The following is a 20,125-nucleotide window of genomic DNA, read 5'->3' on the forward strand; positions in this document are numbered from 1 at the left end:
CCCGCCCACCTCCCGGTGCATTGTGGAGGATGAGTCAGGGGTTAGGAGGCACCCAGACTTTGGCAGAACAGATCTGAGCGCTAGGTCAACGCTCGAAGCACCGGCGAGTGGCGGCCGGAGTGGTTCAGAAATGCAGGCGGCGAGGATGGCCCCAAGCATGGGGCGGCAGTTGCTGAGGTTCGGGGGCGGAAAGTGTGTGTGTGTGTGCTAGCAGTGATGGGGGCAGCGGGCCTGGGGACCGGGCCAGGACTGAACCCCAACTCCCCACAGCTCCCGACCCTGTGCTCTCTTGGGGCAGCTCCAGCCCTACCCAGTCCGACGACCCTATGCCAGTGGGGCGGCCCAGGTGAGTGACGACGACCTTGGAGCGGGGAGCTCGGTCGGGGTGGGTTCCCCCCTGGGTTCCTGTGTCCCTGCCACAGCCAACAGGGGTCTCCCTCTTGGTGCTTATCACCTGCCGACCGACCTGGCACCAAAAGTAGGGGAAAGGGCAGGCCAGGGTGTCCAGTGATGAAACTAGAGGAAGGTCACCAGACTTGCCCTTCCGCCACCTAGCTCTTCCCTTCTGCTTTCCTTGCCATTTCGGCAGCCCCTTCACCAGCCTTGGTAACTATCCCTTTCCCCAGGCTGTGCTGGACAAGTCAGATGCTGTTTCCTCTGAGGTCTCAACACGAGAAAAACCAGCCAAGGTGGTATGTAGCCTCCGATGCTGGGCGGAGCTGAAGCCCGGGGCAGACCCATCCCAGCCAGCTTCCTGAAACCTGCTTCTGTTGCAGGAATCTAAGTCCTTTGCAGCGGGGATGTTCAAGGGCCAGCTCACCACAGATCAGGTGTTCCCGTACCCTTCAGGTAAGGGAAGGGGTAGCCAGAGCTGCAAGGATGGCAGGGCAGGTTCCCCAGACCACCTGGCCTGACCTGCCTGTCTCTGCTCCCACTCAGTGCTCAACGAGGAGCAGACACAGTTTCTCAAAGAGCTGGTAGGGCCTGTGTCCCGTTTCTTCGAGGTAAGGAATGACTGAGCCTGGGGAATAGAGCTTGGTCCCTGATAGGGTGGTAGAGATGGTAAGGACTTTTAAAGGAGCCTGGATGTGGGGTCCTGTGCCTTCCCCAGGAGGTGAATAATCCTGCCAAGAATGACTCGCTGGAACAGGTTGAAGAGACCACTATGCAGGGCCTCAAGGAGCTGGGGGCCTTTGGTCTGCAAGTGCCCAATGAACTGGGAGGTGTGGGCCTCTGCAACACTCAGGTGAGGGACCCCCCACCATCACTTCCCAGCATCCCAGTCTAAGCTGGCTGGTTCAGCTCCTTCTTCACAGTTGGGGCTAAGGTGTCTGCCAAGCACCTGCGGGATGTTGACTCTCCCCATAAGTACACATCCCTTGCAAACACACCACGGAACTACATACCAGTCCCCTAGGACCATGGACCTCACCCAGGCTCCCAAATCCTAATGACTAAGGTAGGAACTACCTGACAGGGTAGGAAGCCACCAAAACCTGGGATGGACACCAGTCAGCTAGTGTTCTCTGACATGGTCCCACTTCCTCTCGCCTGGGAATGCCCAAGTCAGGCCCTGCCCTGTTGGTCACCATCCTAAGGGCAGGTCTGCACAGCCAGTTACAGCAAATGCCTGTTTCCCCTCCAGTATGCCCGCTTGGTGGAGATCGTGGGCATGCATGACCTGGGTGTGGGCATCACCCTGGGGGCCCATCAGAGCATCGGTTTCAAAGGCATCCTGCTCTTTGGCACAAAGGCCCAGAAAGAAAAATACCTCCCCAAACTGGCATCAGGTAAGGCAGGCCAATAGTCCCAGGCATTAGTGGTGTCCTGGGTTTGGTCGGGCTCGTGCTGCTTAGACCACCACATAGTTGGACATGTCGGTTGAGGGAGACTCTGGGAAGGCATGACAGGGTGCTAATAGAGAATCGGGAAGAAATTGAATGTTGCCTGAGGTATTAAGGGCTAACTTGGTGGGGGTAGGGGGTTGGCACTGAGGGGGCCTTCAACACCCATGAAGATCCAGCGATGGGCCCAGTATAAAGGAGCTCTTGTCCAACAGGGGAGACTATTGCAGCTTTCTGTCTAACTGAGCCCTCGAGTGGGTCAGATGCAGCCTCCATCCGAAGCTCAGCTGTGCCCAGTCCCTGTGGAAAATATTATACCCTCAATGGAAGCAAGATTTGGATCAGGCAATCTTCTTCCCATTTCTCCCCTCCTCTTCACCTCTGCCCAATTCCAGGCCACACTGCTGTCCTCCATGCCCTGACTGCCCTTGTTTTTCTACAGTAATGGAGGCCTGGCAGACATCTTCACAGTCTTTGCCAAAACACCAGTTACAGATCCAGCCACAGGGGTCGTGAAGGAGAAGATCACAGCATTTGTGGTGGAGAGGAGCTTTGGAGGTGTTACCCAGTGAGTGGGTTTGGGGAAGAAAGGTTAAGCCAGGAAGGAGGGCAGTCTGAGTGCTAGAGCTGATGGCTGTCAACAGGGCACTTTGTGTGTGTGTCGGGGGGGGGGGGGGTGTGCAAAAGCCAAAGCAGTGGGACAGTGTGTTCCTGTTGGGATTAAGACGTATGGAACAGATCTAAAGCTCTGGCTCCAACAACCAGTGAGCCCGGCACATGGAAGCCGGAGGGAGCTGGGCCTCCTCAGCACTCTGGGAAAGCAGGGAACTGCTGCCTGCAGGCTGGGAGTAGCTCCTCCTGGTTCGAAAGGGGTGAAGGGACAGTTTTACCTGCAACTTGTTGAACACACTTCTGCTTCTCTGCCCTGCCCTGTCATAGTGGGCCCCCTGAGAAGAAAATGGGCATCAAGGCCTCGAACACAGCAGAGGTGTACTTTGATGGAGTACGGGTGCCATCAGAGAACGTGCTGGGTGAGGTCGGGGGCGGCTTCAAGGTTGCCATGCACATTCTCAACAATGGAAGGTTTGGCATGGCTGCAGCCCTTGCAGGTACCATGAAGGGCATCATTGCTAAGGCGGTGAGTACCCTACTTAAGTCCCTAGTTAAAAGTCCAAGTCACACCAAGTCCCTCCCCGGTGTGTCCCTGTTCCCTTGCAGGCACTCCCTCCACCAGAGACCCCTCCCCCACCAGCAGCTCTAGACCTGCTGACTTAGATCCCTATCTAGCCTAGACCGAACCCTTCTTGGCTGTGGCCAAAGCCCAGCCCAACTCCTCCCCTGGGATGATAACACAGGTGCCCTTTTCCAGGTGGACCATGCTGCAAATCGTACCCAGTTTGGGGAGAAAATTCACAACTTTGGGCTGATCCAGGAGAAGCTGGCCCGAATGGCTATGCTGCAGTATGTGACAGAGGTGAGAATCCTCCCAGGTTTCTCCTGTAGCCTTCCCAGTTGGGTCAGACTACAACTCCCAGCAGCACCTGGGGCAGTGGGTCTCCAGCTTTACACCAATGCCCTAGGGGATGCGGGGAGGCATAGTCAGCTCAGCTGCTGCAGAAGAGGGAGAACCATGCTGATCTGCTGAGGTGCTTTTCAGAGGTACCTGAAGTTTATTCTATGCCCACACCCACGCTTACTTCTTCACCCCTTTCAAGAAGTCAAATGCCTAGAAGCCCCTGATGAACTGGCTCAGGGGACGAAGTATTTCAGTATCCCTGACATGGAGTTAGAAGGTGAAGACAAGGGCCACAGGGAGCTGGAGCAGATCTGGTCTTGGAGATTTGAGTGATTGGGTCAAATCTGATGCAGCCCTTTTCGTTTCCATGTCCCAACCATGCAACCTCAGTCCATGGCTTATATGGTGAGTGCCAACATGGACCAGGGATCCACAGACTTCCAGATAGAGGCCGCCATCAGCAAAATCTTTGGCTCGGTGAGGTTCCAGGTCTGCAGGGTGGGACACCCAGTTTGGGAGCCGGCCTTCAAACCCAATCTTGCATGGTTCTTTATCCCCAGGAGGCGGCCTGGAAGGTGACAGACGAATGCATCCAAATTATGGGAGGCATGGGCTTCATGAAGGTACAGGATGGTTTTCTGCCCTTGATAGCCACAGTTGGGCTGGGAGGAGTAGGCAGACACATTTTGCTCAACAGGGGTGTGTGATTTGTCTTTCCCCATGCTAGGAGCCTGGGGTAGAGCGCGTGCTCCGAGACCTTCGCATCTTTCGGATCTTTGAGGGGACGAATGACATTCTCCGTCTGTTTGTAGCTCTGCAGGGCTGTATGGTAAGGAGGAAAGAATTGAGGGGACGAGGTAGGGAGGACAGGGAATCTTGACTGTTGGACCTCCTCCCCACAGGACAAAGGAAAGGAACTCTCTGGGCTTGGCAAAGCTCTGAAGAATCCTTTTGGGAATGCCGGCCTCCTGCTAGGCGAAGCAGGCAAACAGCTGAGGCGGTAAGCTTAGGGGCTGCAGCAGGGCAGGGCAGTCAGTGTATGGCAATTAACCACTCACTTTTTCCTTTCCTCTAAGGCGGGCAGGGCTGGGCAGTGGCCTGAGTCTCAGTGGCACCATCCATCCAGAGTTGAGTCGGAGTGGTGAACTGGTAAGCAGTCAAGACTTGGAGGGCTGAGGGACGGCCTGCATCAGAAACTAATGCGGCTATGCCCCCCTCTGAGCCCTGAGCACCCTCCTCATCTCTTCAGGCAGTACAGGCTCTGGAGCAGTTTGCCACTGTGGTGGAGGCCAAGCTGATAAAACACAAAAAGGAGATTGTCAGTGAGTGAACCCTACCGCATTCCCACCGCCCCCCCTTTTCCTCTCCCTCCAACTAACACCCCTCCCCCCATCCCATCTACCTGACAGATGAACAGTTTGTGCTGCAGCGTCTGGCAGACAGTGCCATTGACCTCTATGCCATGGTGGTGGTTCTTTCCAGGTGAGAGGCAGTGTGGGAAGCCTGAGCTGCAGGGGGTCCTCAGACAGGGTTACAGCCCTGACTTATTGTCTCTTCCTGCTTCCCACCAGAGCCTCAAGATCCCTGAATGAGGGCCACCCCACAGCCCAGCATGAGAAAATGCTCTGTGACAGCTGGTGTATTGAGGTGAGATTCAGGGTTGTCAAGAGCAGGTTGGGGGTTCAAGGCATGGTCCTGAACCCTTCCTTCCCTCTCCCCAGGCTGCAGCCCGGATCCGGGAAAATATGTCTGCTCTGCAGTCTGACCCCCAGCAGCAGCTCTTCCGTAACTTCAAAAGCATCTCCAAGGCCTTGGTAGAACGAGGTGGTGTGGTCACTGGCAACCCCCTTGGCTTCTGAATATTCCAAGCCAGGGCCTGACCAGGAGCGTGCCTTCTCTCAAGCCAAAGCCCAGGCCCCTTTCCTGCGGGCTCTGGCTCTGCCTCGAAGGGGCCTCGCCTCAGGACTGTGCCTGCTCTTGGAGGGAGCACTCATGCCTTACAAATAAAGTCTTTAGCAAGTCATGCTTTGCTACTGTGTCTGAGCCCTTTCCCTCGCTGCCTGCCTCCCTCCCAAAGAAAGGAGCCAAAGGCATAGGGAATTTGCCCCTATTGCTTTATTTAGTGTTTTATACAGTAACTAAAATAAATAGAATAACAAAAGCAGCTACATGGCCCCAATACCAAATACCCCAGGTTCCTTTGACTGTTGTCAAGGGTGATCAACCCCCTCCTCCCAGGGGAGCAGGACAGAGCTAACAACTGGGTGAATGGAGTAGGAGGTCACATTTTGGGGTTAAAAGAAGGGGCCCGGGAGACAGGAATTCTTCATATAAAAGAGGAAATGCCTACTAAAAAATAACCTAGAAGTGTAGAAAAGTCTATTTTAACCTTCAAAAAGGCTTACAAAATAACAATAAAGCTAGAAATAACCAAAGGTCCCCTGAACACCCCTGAGGGAAGGGGCAGGAGCCAGGCACTGCTGGTTAAGAGTCACAGTGGTAACCTCCTAGCAGGCAGCAGGCAGCCCACAGGCTGAGCCCAGGCACCATGGGAGGAGTAATGAGCATGTGACTGACAAGACTTCCAATCACAAGACAGGAACACCAGGCACTGACAGGACAGGCCAAGGGTAGAGATCCAAGATGGCCCGCTGTTGGCTCTACATAACATCCACAAAGAACTCACTGGGGTTGCCCATGGCCATGTGGAAGCTTTGGCGACTGGCTGTCAGCTCTGGGGGAACTGAGCCTAGGTCTCTGACTGGAGGAGCACCTGGGGGCTGCACTGCTGAAGGGACAGGTGGGGGAGGTGGAGGCATCATGACCACCATCATGGGGTTATAAGGGAGGGCCATACCAGGGGGTGGTCCATAGGGATGGAGCCCTGGGTGGGCTCGGAGATTAGGAACACCCCCTGATGAGCTCCTGGAAGGGAGAGGGCCCCCATCACTAGTCCCACCAGGTTCCCCACCCCTCCGAAGGCTGCCCCCGCGGCTGGAGGGCTCAGACTCACTGCCGCTGCCAGACTTGGACTCGGGGGCCCGCTCCTCAGGCCTCCCTGTGCGCCCTGCCCCCCCATCGCTTCGTGTGGACCCACTGCTCCGGCTCCCTGTTGGGGGAGAGGGAAGGGGGGGGCAACTGAGCCCTAGCCCAGGGTCCCTCAGCCTCCCTAGCCCCTGTTCCTTGCCTCCTCCCCCCGCACAACTGTACTGATAGCTGGCAGTTACTTACCTTCACTATGCTGGCTGCTGGCACTGCCTCCACCATAGGTGTAGGATGAGAGCTCATGGTAGGGTGGGGGCTGGGGGCTGTATGGGTGTGGGGCTGGATACTGGTAGGGAAAGGTGGGCAGCAGGGGCCAAGGGGTGGCCCCAGGCAGAGGAGCCAAGGTGTCCTGGTCCGAAGCCCCACTGGAGCCGTCATTATCATTCAGAGACAGGTTGACTAGGTCTGAAAAGGAGGTAAAGAGACTGAGTCATTGCTTCAAGGGGCCAGGACACCAAGGCATTGAATGTAGAGGAACTGGGAACCTTTTCCTCAGGACCACCCATGATGGGGGTTAAAACGAGGGCCTTAAAATTCCCCACCTGCCACTGCTACCAGGGCAGGAAATCAGCCAGGGCTACCACAAGTCCCATATGCTTTTATGAGACTCAGAAAAAGGTGCTCCTGCCCCCAGCAGACACAGCTCTGAGCCTGGTACACAACTTGTCCAGCACAACACTGGGGTACGTTAGCCCCGACTTGTGTCATTGGGCCAGTGCAGGGCCTAGTGCAGGGCACATACTGCTCAATGCTCCGGCTGTTCTCTGAGCAAGGTCTGGGGTTCTGGAGGGCACTCACAACTCTCACAGCCACCACTGAGGTCTCCAAAGACATAATAGCACTGCTCGGAGAAGGTGATCTTGTTTACGGTGTGCCGGATAAGGCCTGCCTTGAGCAGTCCACTGGCATACTTTCTGGCCTCCCGTCGCTCAGGAAAGCCCTCCACATGATGATAGAGCCAGTCAACCACGTCGGAACCTGGAACCACCCAGGGCAGAAAAAGGCCTCAGGTTCTCCTCCTCGACTTCTATTTCACCCCTGGCTGGGGCCATTCCCACCTTTGGCCTCCTCCTTGTCCTGCTCCCTCTTCCCATGCCACCCCCCCAAGGCCCGGCCATACCCAGAAAGGCATTAGGGATGGTAATCTTAAGCCACATGCGGTCCCGAACTTCTAGTCCAGACTCTGGAGAGGCCATGGCCTTGGTCACAGATGCCATGTCTGTGTGGATGGAGAGGCCTCGGCCCTCACAGCCTGACAGAGAAGGAGGGAGTCAGAGGCAGAGCCCACTTCCAAGGAGTGATGGGGTCACAACATTGCTGAGGGGCCTTCTGGGAAGTGGGGACGAGGCGGGCCTGGGAGCTCACCATCAGGCAAAGAGGACCCAGATGTAATGGTGCTCATGGATGAGGAGCCTGGATAGGCTGGGAAGGTGCCAGTCAATGCAGCTGAGTGTGAGACCCAGGCAGCGGGGTCAATTGGCTGTATAGGCTCATCTGGAACACAGAAAGCCGCCAAGATGATCACTTCCTAGTCCCACAGAGCCATCCCTGTCCCGGCCTGACACCAATTTGACCTTCCTTCACCCATTCCCCATCACCTTGGGACCCACCCCAGCCCTCCCACCCTCTCAGCTGCAGACCCTTCTGAGCATCACTCACTTCGGGGAAGAGTGAAATAGGCCTGGGGAGAGGGATCCCAGCACTTGGCCACAGTCAGCACGATGGGGCTGTGGGGGAGAGAAGGCCAGTCAAGCAGGACGTGGGGAGAGACCTCAGGAGGTGGGGGCCTAGAATGAGAAGGGGTGGAAGGACAGAAAGAGGGAGAGAAGCAAAAGCACACAAACATGGCTGGGCCCAAGAAAGGGAGGGTGGAGGGCTCCATCCACAATGTACATGACTCACCAACACGCATAACTCTTAAAAACATACTGAGTCAGACAAGAGAGTACACAATGTACAATTCCATTCAGAGAGAGCCCCCAAAACAGGTAAAACTAAACCATGCCGTTCAACGATACAGGCATGAGTGGTAAAGCTACCAAGTGAAGATTTTGTCACAATAATAACCAAAAAATCAGGAGCATGATTACCCCTGGGGCAGTGAGGAGGGTGGGAGCCAGAAGGGACACTGAAGGTAACTTCTAGGGTGTCAGCAATCTTCTATTTCATGATCTAGGCAATGGTGACAGGCGTACTCATTCACTCTGGAATTACTCATTACATTATACATTTTTTGTGTCATGTACTTTTTAGATGAGTGTTATTGTACTACTTTTTAAAATTATAAGACAAAAAGGTGAAAAGGCAAAGCCAAGAGGACTGAAGACCTGAGACCAGTTCAGAGGCTCACCCCGGCTTATGCACAATGTCTCTCAGCACCCGTACCGCATCATCATTGCTCATGTTCTCAAAGTTCATGTCATTCACCTGCAAAGTGAGGGAAAGTGGGTCAGAGGCAGGGTGGGAGAGGCTGAGAGCCCCTGCCCAAGTGCCCTGCCCCAGCACACCTGCAAAAGCATGTCCCCTGGCTCGATGCGCCCGTCAGCTGCCACGGCCCCACCCTTCATAATGGAGCCGATGTAGATGCCCCCGTCTCCCCGCTCATTGCTCTGGCCCACAATGGAGATGCCCAGGAAGTTGTACTTCTCTGTGGAAGAAGTCCATGTGACGAGGGGAAGCCCAAGCCACCTGACCCCAAGCCCTAGAGACCAGGTCCCCTAATCCCCCAGTCCCCAGCTCCCTCCATACCCATGTTGAGTGTGACTGTGATGATGTTGAGAGACATGGTGGAATCCGTAACGCTGCTGAAGGATGAGGTCTGTGGTGGGAAAAGGGGAAGGAGCTAGACTGCCTTCAACAACCAAGGGCCAAGTCCGGGATTGTCTGTGCCCTTGTATCCACTGAACCAAGACCCAGGCCCCCAACGTCCCCAAGATCCAGTTGTCCCACGAGACCCTCTCACCCTCTCCAGGCGAGGTGGCCGCTGTTTCCTCCGCCGCCGGTGGCGCTTGAGGAGGCGAGAGGCACTGCTTTGTTCTGTGGAGCTGCTGAACCTGTCAGGAGGTTGGGAAGGGAGCACTTGTAGGTGGAGGTTGTCATAGGCCAAGAGAAAATGAGAGGATTGGCTGAAGGAGGGAAAAGAAGGGGCTGATGCCCAGGGGAGAAGGGGCTGATGCCCAGGGGAGAGATCCATGGAGCCATACCTGCTCATGGTGTCATCCTCATCGGAGTCCCCCAGGCTGGTGCTCTCTAGTTCACTGGTCATGAGGGTTGACGAACTCTCGTACCCAGCCAGGTGGCGCTCCAACCTTGAGGGGCCACTGGGCCTGTGGCCACCAGCTGAGTATGAATAGCAACTTCAGGAACCAGGCCTTAGGTTCCTCACCCTCATCAAATCTTGGGTCTTATCCAACCCCTTCCCAATTCCAGTCTACCCAACCTCAGGGCCCAACCCCCCTCACCGCCATGCTCACTGCTGTCTCTCCTGCGAGGCCGCTCCCGCCTCAGAGACACTACTGACTCTGTTTCGGTCTCAGGCTCCAGATTTTCCCGGCTGCTGGACACGTTAGGGCTAGGTGGGCAGAGATGGTGCCAACCCAAGTCAGTGGGACAGAGCTCCAAATCCTTGGTTTCCCCTCCCAAGAAGCTTGGGTTCCCTTCTCACCTCCCACCCCTGGACTCAAGAATCTCAAGGACTCACTGAAAGGATGGAGGCCTAGAGTCCCCAATGCCACTGGTCCTCTCCGGTGGCAAAGGGGGTAATGGTGGAGTTGGAGGTGCCAATTCAGTTCGAGGCTCCTGGGCTTGGGGAGCTATCTCAGGTTGAGGGTTATCTGATGACACAAGCTGGAAGGGTACAAATGATTAAAAAAAAAAACTCTACCAGGAAGTGAGGCGTATGACAAGGGAGAAAGGGAAAGGACTAGAAAAGGGAGAGACAGGATCTAAGCACCTGAAGAAAAACACAAAAAAAGCAGCAGCAAGCATTAGAGGCTCCAGAAGGAGAAGGCTGAGGGGCTCCAACTGGCTCTCCAAACAGGTAGAGAAGCAAAGAGCTAGGACCTCCAACAACTAATCAGGGACTGGGTTGCAAGGCCAGACTAAGACTTGGAGGAGCTTAGAAATACAGGAGGGACTGGGCCGTCACAGCTGGGCCCCTTACCCAGGAGACTACCCTTCCGTTGAAACAGGGAAGGCGGGCATTGTCATCTGAAATTTCTTCTTTGACCACCCTGCAGAGAGACAGGATGAAGGTCAGTGAGCCTGGACTAGCTCCCCCCACTCCTATCCCCAAGGTTTCTCCCAATCTTCCTTTTTTTCTAAATCACAAATAGGATTTCAATTTGTCACCATTAAAAGTCTGAATTTTAAACAGATCTTGGACTGAGGGCTCATATCCATCAGTTCACTTAACTCGAGTACCTGTGTCATCCCCAATAGCTTTCCAGAACGGCTACGTTCACCATGAAGTTTTCCCAAATCAAACTTGGACTCCTTCAGCATTTTGACTTTTCTAACAAAGATATCATGGAGCAGATAAATAGATTGGCAAGCCTTCCCCAGTACAATTTGGAATCAATTTATTGACCACTTCTTTCAAGTCATTTGTCTGCACCTCTAGAGTCATGATTTTCATCATCTCCTTTCAGATCTGGCAGACCTGTGGATGCTGAGCCTAAGAGGTCTTCCAAATCGGATAGCTGCATTTTTTAGTAAAACCAACCCAGAACAGACAAAGCAAATAACCATCGGTAGTCTTGACATCATGAGCTTTAACTGTGGTCTTCCACTTTTTGACCATGAAGCACATTTTGTCACAGGTAAGATCCGTGCCACGGAAATCAGTTGGGCAGTTTTTAACCCCGAATGTCCTCAGCAATTAGCTTGAATTTTCTAGAGGTAACTTCATCATTCTGTAATCTAGGCTCACTTCAAAAACACAGCCCTTGAGACATGTGATTTTGGTTTCTAGAGTTCTCTTAACTAGAGTTTTTCCAGTATTTCTTATAATGAACACAACTGGAGCTTTCACCTCATACCAATCTTTTTTTGAAAATGGATCAATCACTTTTTTTTTGGCTTCCTTTAGTGCCGCCTTTCATGAGGTGCTTGATCTTGCTGACCACCCATGGTGCTGTTCAGAGAGCCAAACGGGCTCTCCCAATCTTCATCCAGTTCAAGGATGTTGACTTTCTCCCACCCTGTCCAAGTCCTCTTCTCTCACATTAAAAAACTTCACTCTTACACCTAAAATATCTCCAAACTCAGTTCCCTTTCCTTATTCCTCCTTCTCTCAATGCTCCTCTAAAGATCTCCTCGAGTCTGATTCAAACCTCTTAGCCAAATTTCAAAGGTCATTCCCTAAGGTTATCCCAGTTGCCCCAAGTATCTATTTAACCTTAGGAGCCTTGCTGGCAGCCTCCTCCGACCCCGACACAGTTCCTCACACACCTTCCCAAAAAAATATCTTTGGTCCTCATCTAAGATTCTACTCTTATGCTTTCTTTAGTTTTCCCCTACTTCCAGAGAGCTACCCAAACAAACTATCTTTGCCTAAGTAAAAATACCCATTAGACCAAAGAATGGGACTTCCCATTAGGCTGAGAGCTCCCAAGGAGAGATGAGGTTCAGCTTCCCATTCCTCTTTGCCTCACCTGGCACAAAACTCTACACTAGGCAATCTGTTCCACCTGACAGACTCCAATGCCCAGCACTGGGGTTACCTCCCCCATGGGTTCCTTGCAATGGACTGGACTTACCCCTTCTTCTCAACCACCATATGAAATCTTTTAATGTTCAACACCATGTCCTGGCCACACAACAAAGGACCTGACACTTTGTAAACATCAACAGATACTTGTTGACTAAAGGAATACACATTTACTATAAGGCTCTCTGCCCTGAACAGAATCAATCTCTCCCTCCTTCCCTTTCTCTCTTTCACACACACCACACACACCCTCACCCTCAAATTAGGACATCCTGTCTGATTAACCCTGTAGCCTAATATGGTCTAGAAGCCTGGATATATGCCAACTTAATCCCATTTACTTTCAATGTCACAAACATAGCCCAGTCACCACCAATCTGTCTGTGTAATGTAGTATTCTTTACAACATAATACCAACCTGTCTCAGCATGCCCAAGCCTACCAAACTATTTGTCTGTATTACCATACCCTAGTTTATAGACTAGTCAGACTCAATATTGTAACACCTATCACTGACCAAGACTTTACCGTGTGCCATGAATTATACCTATATTAAGCATTTCACTCTATTTCTATTTCACAGATGAGATCAAGGCAAAAAAAAAGTTTTAAAGCTTACCCAATTACACTGCTCACAAATAGAACCTTGATTTAAATCCAAGGTAACTCCCAAGACAGTACCACTTTCCCAATGGCCAACAATCTTTCTAGATAGAGCCTGGTCGATTAGGCTCTCCTAGAACCCAGCCATCCCAGCCTAATTCAGCCTGCCTTCAAGAGCTGAGATTGAGGACCCCAGAGGGTTCAATACCAAAAACTGTCAACACAAAAGGGCTTACTCTGCATTATTTAAAGTTGCAGTTTAGCCCAGAATGTCCCAAATTACCCCAGGATAGCCCAATCTATTCTAGTACAGCCTAGAATGTCCGCACATGCAGCTGTCTGCACCAATATAGATTAGAATATCCCCACACAGCTGTCTGTATTAGCTTAGACACTTAAAGCCCTGCCTGCCTAGTACTCAGTGTTCCAATAAAAACTAGGCCCCAATACAAAGATCAACCAATTCAACCCAGTAGAGATCAGAATGGCCCAAGTTTCTCCCGAATAGCTCAATCTACCCTACAGCCTAGAACACCCCAAAACAGCGTGCTCTACATTAGTACAGATTACAATGTCCAAAAATAATTCTAGCTGCCCTAGTATGGGACAGAATGTCTCAAGTTGCCCCAGTAAAGCCCAATCTACATCAGGAGATTCCACAGTATCACACAATAACCCTGTGTGCTACAGGGCTGCTCAGAATTAGCTACACTAGTAGAGGATAGATCGATCTACCTCGGCACGCACTAGAACATCCCAAAATAAACCAGTGTGCCCCACTCTATTCCAGTACAGCCTGATCTTCTCTAATCTGGTTTATGGTTTGGTATAGCCCAGTCTTCCTCCTACAGCTCCTTGGGCTTCAGTCTGTCCAAGCATAACCTTGTCCGCCCTGGGATATCCAAGATGCCTCAAGACAGTACAGTACAGTTTGCTATTTTAAAAAAGAAGAGCCCACAATCTGCTCCAGATAACTCAGAAAAATCACAGTATGGCCCAGACTAAACCTGTGCCTCTCAATATTGCCCAATGAATTCCAGCACAGCCCCCATCTGTCCCAGTCTAGGCCTCGCGCTCACCCGAAATCCTGATCCATAGACTTGAAAAAGTACTTAGCGCCCGCGGGCCGCTGCAGGACACTCTTGAAATCGCCGAGAGTGATGCGCTCGGCGGGAACAGGGATCTTCACCAAGTAGGGAGTCTCTTCTTCATCCAGGTGGTAAATCACCTTCGTCTCCCCGACACTACCGCCCCCCATGCTGCCGCCCGCCATGGTCTCGCCCGCGCGCTCTCCGGCTCCACCGCCCACCCAACTGGGCTAACCGCCCCTACCGCGCCTGCGCACACCCGCAAACTGACGTGCGAGCGCGGACTGGACTGCCCCAGTACAAGAGAAATGTAAAAGGCAGGCAGGCGGGGAGTCGGCAAGATGAGGGGCTGTGGGGGTACGACCCACAGCCGCAGACTAAGCCACCACCTCGAACACCCTTCAGCGCCCCGCCCACCTTCCCAAGTCACGTGACCCAGGCCAGTCCCACCACGTCACGTGATTCAGGCCCCCTATCCCCACCACGTGATCGTTTTTAGCAATGGTTCCCCAAACCTGGAGGGCCCGCCCCCAAATGTACCCTCCCACCCCGCATCCTTCGAGTACCCTAGCCAACTTGGCTTCTGCCCTCAGAAGGCAGGCAACCGATACCCACCTCCCTTAACCCCTCAGGCGGGAAGCTCCCTCACCTCTGCCAACCAACTTTGATTTGCCGAGGCGGGCAAGCGTGCAGCGAGGGTGGAGTTGTGGGGTCCTAAACTGGGAGTTAAACGGTGCAAAGCCGATGAAGGCCACAGAATTGCTGGGCAAGACGTAGAGCCCAGTGATTTTCAGCTTGAACTTTAAACAGAGGTAAGTTTCAGGACCACCTCCAGCCATCTTCTGTATCTTTTCCAAAGCCTCCCTCCCAAGCAGGACAGTCAGTGAGGGCTATTAACACAAAAGAGCCCACTCTGCTTTATTCACAACACGCAGGCCATCTGCACAAACAGCCGGCCAATATCATTAAAAACAAGAGGTGAGAATGGTCACCTGCTTCCATTCTTTCCTCTGCCAGCCTCTCTGGTTGGCACTCCACCTCTAAGCAGCCATGCCCAAAAGGGGAAGTCCAAAATTAAAAATAAAACCAGTGTAGAATAAATGGGGAGCAAGAAAAGATGAGGGAGGGAAGTGCTATATTTACACTAGCGTTTTATAGACAACTGTCCCATTCCATCCCAATTCCAACCCTGGCCCAGAAAATGAGAGGTGACAGGTCAGGGATAGAGATTAAGTGTCTAGGAATCCAGACAGCCTCCCACCCCCAACCATAATGGGTCCCAGTTCAAATCCACAAGGTGGGAAGAGTCGAGTAGGAACTCATTTCCAAACCAGTCTCCCTTGGGAATTCCTGCCTTGAAATGGGGCAATATCCAAGCTTCAGGGGATAGGCTGAGGACCCTGAGGCTCAGTTCCCAAGTCATTTTGTCATTTGGAAGGTCCAGCTTAGACAGTGATGTCAGGGCTCTCCAGATTTAGGAGGCCCCGCTAACCGCCGGGCCTCTGGCCGCAGTTCCTTGCACTTCTGGCAGTAAAAGAAGTCGGGGACATTCGTCTTCTTAATCTTAGCACAGGAGAGGTGGATCCATGTTCCACAGAGGCTACACTCAATCATGGGCCTCCCGGCAAAGGGCTTTCGGCAGTAACACGTGATCAGGTCCCATGAGTCATCACCTGCGGAAAAAATTGGTTTGGTGTTGTATCTGAGCTGTTGCACCCACAACTCCATACCCATCATCCCGGCTGTCCCTGGGCAGCCCCAAACCTCTCACCTGATTCTACCATGATGTCCTCATCCATGACCCGCATCTCGCCTTCACTGGAGCTGGCATCTCCATCTTGGCTTGTTTCAGTGCTGCCCACCTCCTTGCTTTCACTGTCAGTGGGAGGGGCTCCTTCAGGGTGCACTGTGGCAGGGGGTCTAGGAGCCTCAGGGGGTGCTGACAGCACAGAGGCTGGGGCATCACCCCCTACCATTGATACCATCTCTTCCTCCTCCTCCTCCTCCTCTTCTTCCTCCTCCTCCTCTTCAGAGTCTGTATCACTGGGAGGTGCCCGGGGAGGCCCAGGAGGTGGGAGTCTATCCCCTCGTTCTGCCTTTTTCAACTTCCGCTTCTTGCTCTTCTTGATTCGAGACCTCTTTTCCCCATCCCCAGGGGTTGGACGAGGCCTCCGAAGCACCCCAAAGCCAGCCCCTGCTCCTGGCCCCAATTTTCGGTTCTTTCGGTCCTTCTTTCGAGGAGGCTGGGAAAGATCCCCCTGGGAAAGGGGCACTGGGGTAAGAGCAGCTGGGGGCCGGGAGGCATGTGTGAGGGATGAGGGGGACAGTGGAGATGCCATTTTGGGCCCATCTAGATCAAAAAGAGAGTCCTTGAGCTTCATCTTCTCAAGCAGGGTGGCACTGTCAGGGGCCTGCAGACGAGAGAAAGTGGACCTTGGGGGTCCTGCCTGGGTGGGACCTGCTTGAGCAGCCCGTCTCTTGGATGACTTTGCTTTCTTAACAAAGGTCTGGATAGTTCGGAGATCTGAGGGGGCCGAGTCCCAGCCATCACTGTCTGCTGCACTCTCACCTCGCAATGGAGAGCTGGAGCCAGAGGCTGGCCAGTCACTTTCCTTAAAGGGGAGACAAGACCAGGGTCAAAAGGGGGCCTAGTGTCATTTCACTCAGTTCCTCTACAAACCCAGCTTAAAAACTAGAGACTCCCTGGCTGGTGTGGCTCAGTGGATTGAGTGCTGGCCTATAAACCAAAGGGTCACTGGTTCAATTCTATGTCAGGGCACATGCCTGGGTTGTGGGCCAGGTCCCCAATAGAGGGTGTGTGAGAAGCAACCACACATTGATGTTTCCCTCTCTCTCTAAAAATAAATTAAAATCTTTAAAAATTTATCCCATCCCAACTCCTACTAGCATCTCCTCTTAAGCACCTCCCATGTTACATCTTCCTTTAAGTTCTAGCCATCTCCCCAATTCCCACTGCCTTTGCAACACTGTATTTCCCTAACAAAAGCTGTTTCTCTACAGCACAGGTGGCAAACATAAGGCCCGCCACCTTGTTTTATCCTGCCCAGTACCTTGTTTCTACCTGCGGCAGCATGGAGCTCTAGCTTAACTATTAAGGAGTAGTTACATTTATACAGTCCTAAAATTACATTCGACCCTTTGAAGGCAACTGTGAGGCTGATGTGGCCTCTGGTGAAAATGAGTTTGACACCCCTGTTCTACAGCCTCATTGGTTATCTCTTCCAGCTTCCCATAGTTTATCCAAAGCACCTTCCATTAACAGCTGCTCAAAATGATTGACTGCTGCTCAACCACCTATCTCTATTAATACCACACCCACCCCAAATACTGGTGTTCCTACTAGAGTTTCTAATCACCCTGGTCTTACATGTAATTTTTGGTAGGCTTCTATAAATAAATACAGTTCCATTTGCTCAATGGACCCTCTATAATCCTAGGCAACCACCCTCCAGTCAATTGACCTCCTGTTCCTACCTCTTTGCTAGGGGGAATGTAACCTGCATAGGCCAATACAAAACTGCAGAATTTGTTGAAATCTTCAATTGTTCTCCGCCGTTTCTCTGGTGGCTGAAAAGAAGGACACTTTTATCACATGGAGTTTAACGGAGTCATTTCCAAAGGAACAGTCCCAGGAATAAGGAACCTGGAAAGGTAGGAGAGAGAGCCAGAGGCTGGGGAGAAGAGGGTTGGACAGTAATACTAGGCTGCAAAGGTAAGGAGAACCTCACCTGAGTCTCTGGCTTAAGGGTCGGAGGTGGATCTGTGAAAGCAATAAAAGCTGAGTCAAGGCACTAGGCAAGAGTCTGGGTAGAAACCCCACCTCTAAACCTTGCAGATCCCAACTAAACCCCCTGCTCTCCCAGGTCCCTCAGCTTGGCCAGCAAGCCCCTGCGGCGCTGGGCCCGCCCCAGCTCCCCCCTCCAATCCGCGAGGGGCGGAGCCTAGGCGCGGCGCCCTCTCGTGCCTCGATATAACGCTCCCCTTCCCCCCACCAAGGCCTGGCGCCCCGCCCCCCCTCACGGTTTCTCTAGACTTGTCTACTCGGATCTCTGAGTGCCCCACCCCGCCATACAGCTCCTGGGACCGGGCTGTCTCCTGCCCCTACCCTTCTTAGGCGCCCAGTACCCGGAGTTCCTGCCGAGCCGCCCTCTACCATCCTGGTCCCTCCGAGACCGTACTCGCCGCCCGCCGGCCCCCGGGGTCTAGGATGACCACGCTGAGCCGTTCCCCGCCCTCCGGCCCCTTCTACTGGAGCACGAGGCTCGGCGCGCCCCTCACCCCCACCTTAAACACACACAGGCTCACACATCCAACGCCACTTTGCGTCCGGGACAGACTAGAGAGCTTTAACCCGGACGCGGCCCCACCTGCCCCCACACAGCACGGTCCCCACAATTTCACTGTCCCTCCGCCCCCATCCGGGGCTTTGGCCCCTCCCCGCCTCGAGCTTCTCAGGCTCCTCGCCGGGCCCCCGGACCTAGTTCGGCGCTCTCTCCGCCCCCTGCCCCCCATCCTCGTCTCCGTACTCACCACTAAGTCACCCCCACCCCCGTACTCACCACCAAGTCAGTAGGCTACGGACCCCTTAAACTCTAGCCCCCCGCCCAGCTACTCTCCCCCTCCACAGCAACCCCCCCGCTGCTGCTGCCGCTGCCCCCTCACCCTCCGCAACTCCCAAGCTTTAACCCTCTCCGACCAACTCCCCCACTCCACCTCTCAACCCGCGGGTCTTAATCCCCCCCACCCCGCCCCACCGCCGCTAAACTGCCCAGCTCTCCTCGCTTCACGGCCGGCTCTCTCTCCCTACAACTAACCCGGTACAGGTCCCTTACCACAGACAATACCCAGACTCCCTCTTCTCCCCACAACTATCTTCCCACTCCTCCAACAATCACCCGGCCATCTCCAGCGGCAACTACCCGGAGCTCCGGCACCACCGCCGCAAACTCCCCCACCTTAGCGAACTACCGGGCTCCTCACTCAGCTCTCCTCTACCGCCTCCTTCCTCAACTCCTCTCCGGCCCCCAGGTTTCCCCAGCCACTCAGCTTCAGGGCCCCAGCCCGCCGGAGGCCCTTTCGGCCCGTAACACCCGAAGCTCCGAATTTCCAGCTCCCACTCCCCACCTCTGCCCCCCACCCCCCAGCATCTGATCTCCAACTATCCCCAGCTCAGTCTCCCACTCCTCTTTCTCCAAGGTCTCTCAACTCGTCGTCGCTCTCCCACCTCCGGGGGCAGGCCCCCGAACCCCTCCCCACGCTCCCTCGCTGGGCTCCGGGCATCGACCTCCAAGTTTGCCAATTGATTCCTTGACCGCCACCCTCCAGCTCAGCGCTCGGTGCCGGTCGAGAGCTCGCTCACCTTCGGGACTAGGCTCCGCCATGGCTTCCAGCATCGCCCCCTCCCCTCCTCCCGGTCCGGCGCCCCCCTCCCCTGAGCCGGGGATCCCGGTGCCGCCTCCGGTGCTCGGTGTTCCTGCTGCCTCCCTCCGCAGAGATGTCTGCCTCGACCCAGTTGTGACTCGAGTCCGCTAGCCACTGCCGCCACCTCCCTCTACCACTGCCTCCCGCACTCCCGGACCGAGCCCCCTCCCCCCGCGCCGCCGGCCGCCTGCTCCCTCCTCCTCTCCACTCCCCCCCTCCCTCCCCTCCCTTTCCTCCCTTCGCGGGCGCCGACGCGCAATGCATCAAGGAGCTTGTAGTCCGCCTGGGGGCAGCGGGAAAGGAACGGCATAAGCCTTGGGAACTTCAGTTCCCAGCAAGCCACGGATTAGCGCAGGCGCACTAAGCCCCTCCCCTCCCCCTGGGAGTGGCGGGGAGATTGGGAGCGCAGGGTAGAGCGGAAAAGCGCGCGCAGGCTCCTGGGAAATGTAGGCTGGGCGGGACAGGGGAAAGAAGGGATTAAAACTCTCGGCCACCATACTGTCTCATTCTGCAGCTTCTTTCTCTCCCTCCCTCCCCTCCCAGGGGACCGCCCACTTCCGGCTAGACAGGGAAGTGGTTGCTGGGAGATGAAGTTCTCGTGGTGATGGTGGATTCCCTCCTCCTAGTCTTCTCCCTCCTTTGGATTCCACTGCTACACACCCGCCCAAAGTCTGACCAAGTGACATGCAACTGAGGATTAAGAACTTTTTACCAGCCTCCACACATGAAAATCTTTCTTCCTGCAAAAGGTTATAATGAATTGGGATGTATTTATCTAAAGCAGGTAGTTTCAAACTTTCTCCAAAGGAACCCACAGTAAAAAAGTTACTCATTACATTAGGACCCAAAACACACATATGTACAACTTTAGCTTCAA

The 20,125-nt window shown here is 54.0% G+C and overlaps 3 protein-coding genes across 4 annotated transcripts; 1 reads left to right on the top strand and 2 right to left on the bottom strand.

Moving 5' to 3' along the window:
- The first annotated feature begins 15 nt into the window (after window positions 1–15).
- Window positions 16–5,383, top strand: ACADVL (acyl-CoA dehydrogenase very long chain). Its single transcript, XM_045824225.1, has 20 exons — window positions 16–177; window positions 271–346; window positions 627–692; window positions 777–849; window positions 940–1,004; window positions 1,112–1,246; window positions 1,646–1,790; window positions 2,060–2,189; window positions 2,287–2,412; window positions 2,784–2,982; window positions 3,214–3,318; window positions 3,751–3,837; window positions 3,921–3,983; window positions 4,088–4,189; window positions 4,263–4,360; window positions 4,437–4,509; window positions 4,610–4,682; window positions 4,770–4,842; window positions 4,932–5,007; window positions 5,082–5,383. Exons 1-20 carry the CDS (start codon window positions 131–133, stop codon window positions 5,217–5,219), a joined length of 1,950 nt encoding a protein of 649 aa, XP_045680181.1. The 5' UTR covers window positions 16–130; the 3' UTR covers window positions 5,220–5,383.
- Window positions 5,384–5,518: 135 nt separating this feature from the next.
- On the bottom strand, window positions 5,519–14,212 carry DVL2 (dishevelled segment polarity protein 2). 2 transcript variants are annotated; one of them, XM_045824224.1, is made up of 15 exons: window positions 13,798–14,212; window positions 10,568–10,637; window positions 10,106–10,251; window positions 9,879–9,976; window positions 9,609–9,744; window positions 9,368–9,458; window positions 9,154–9,223; window positions 8,913–9,052; window positions 8,756–8,832; window positions 8,065–8,132; window positions 7,771–7,899; window positions 7,526–7,657; window positions 7,204–7,383; window positions 6,592–6,810; window positions 5,519–6,469 (listed from the first exon to the last, which is right to left on the bottom strand). In XM_045824224.1, exons 1-15 carry the CDS (start codon window positions 13,989–13,991, stop codon window positions 6,021–6,023), a joined length of 2,199 nt encoding a protein of 732 aa, XP_045680180.1. In that variant the 5' UTR covers window positions 13,992–14,212; the 3' UTR covers window positions 5,519–6,020. The 2 variants fall into 2 exon arrangements, with proteins under 2 accessions (XP_045680180.1, XP_045680179.1); XM_045824223.1 differs by having other exon boundaries at window positions 9,867–9,976.
- A 712-nt stretch (window positions 14,213–14,924) lies between these two features.
- PHF23 (PHD finger protein 23) lies at window positions 14,925–19,434 on the bottom strand. Its single transcript, XM_045824232.1, has 5 exons — window positions 19,187–19,434; window positions 17,556–17,587; window positions 17,302–17,394; window positions 15,578–16,418; window positions 14,925–15,479 (listed from the first exon to the last, which is right to left on the bottom strand). Exons 1-5 carry the CDS (start codon window positions 19,218–19,220, stop codon window positions 15,265–15,267), a joined length of 1,215 nt encoding a protein of 404 aa, XP_045680188.1. The 5' UTR covers window positions 19,221–19,434; the 3' UTR covers window positions 14,925–15,264.
- Between the last annotated feature and the right edge of the window lie 691 nt (window positions 19,435–20,125).

Source organism: Phyllostomus hastatus, unplaced genomic scaffold, assembly GCF_019186645.2.
Source record: "Phyllostomus hastatus isolate PE091 unplaced genomic scaffold, TTU_PhHast_1.1 phas_scaffold_55, whole genome shotgun sequence".
In the NCBI taxonomy this organism is placed as follows: Eukaryota; Metazoa; Chordata; class Mammalia; order Chiroptera; family Phyllostomidae; genus Phyllostomus; species Phyllostomus hastatus.

Coding starts and splice junctions, on each gene's coding strand:
- DVL2 (XM_045824223.1), bottom strand. CDS start 13,991: ATGGCGGGCGGCAGCATGGGGGGCGGTAGTGTCGGGGAGACGAAGGTG. Junction 10,638..13,797: donor TCTATGGATCAGGATTTCGG/GTGAGCGCGAGG, acceptor GTCTCTCTGCAG/GGTGGTCAAAGAAGAAATTT. Junction 9,459..9,608: donor GAGGATGACACCATGAGCAG/GTATGGCTCCAT, acceptor ACCTCCTGACAG/GTTCAGCAGCTCCACAGAAC.
- PHF23 (XM_045824232.1), bottom strand. CDS start 19,220: ATGCTGGAAGCCATGGCGGAGCCTAGTCCCGAAG. Junction 17,395..17,555: donor CCCTTAAGCCAGAGACTCAG/GTGAGGTTCTCC, acceptor CCTTCTTTTCAG/CCACCAGAGAAACGGCGGAG. Junction 16,419..17,301: donor ACATTCCCCCTAGCAAAGAG/GTAGGAACAGGA, acceptor CTCCCCTTTAAG/GAAAGTGACTGGCCAGCCTC.
- ACADVL (XM_045824225.1), top strand. CDS start 131: ATGCAGGCGGCGAGGATGGCCCCAAGCATGGGGCGGCAGTTGCTGAG. Junction 1,791..2,059: donor CCTCCCCAAACTGGCATCAG/GTAAGGCAGGCC, acceptor CTTGTCCAACAG/GGGAGACTATTGCAGCTTTC. Junction 5,008..5,081: donor GTGACAGCTGGTGTATTGAG/GTGAGATTCAGG, acceptor CCCTCTCCCCAG/GCTGCAGCCCGGATCCGGGA.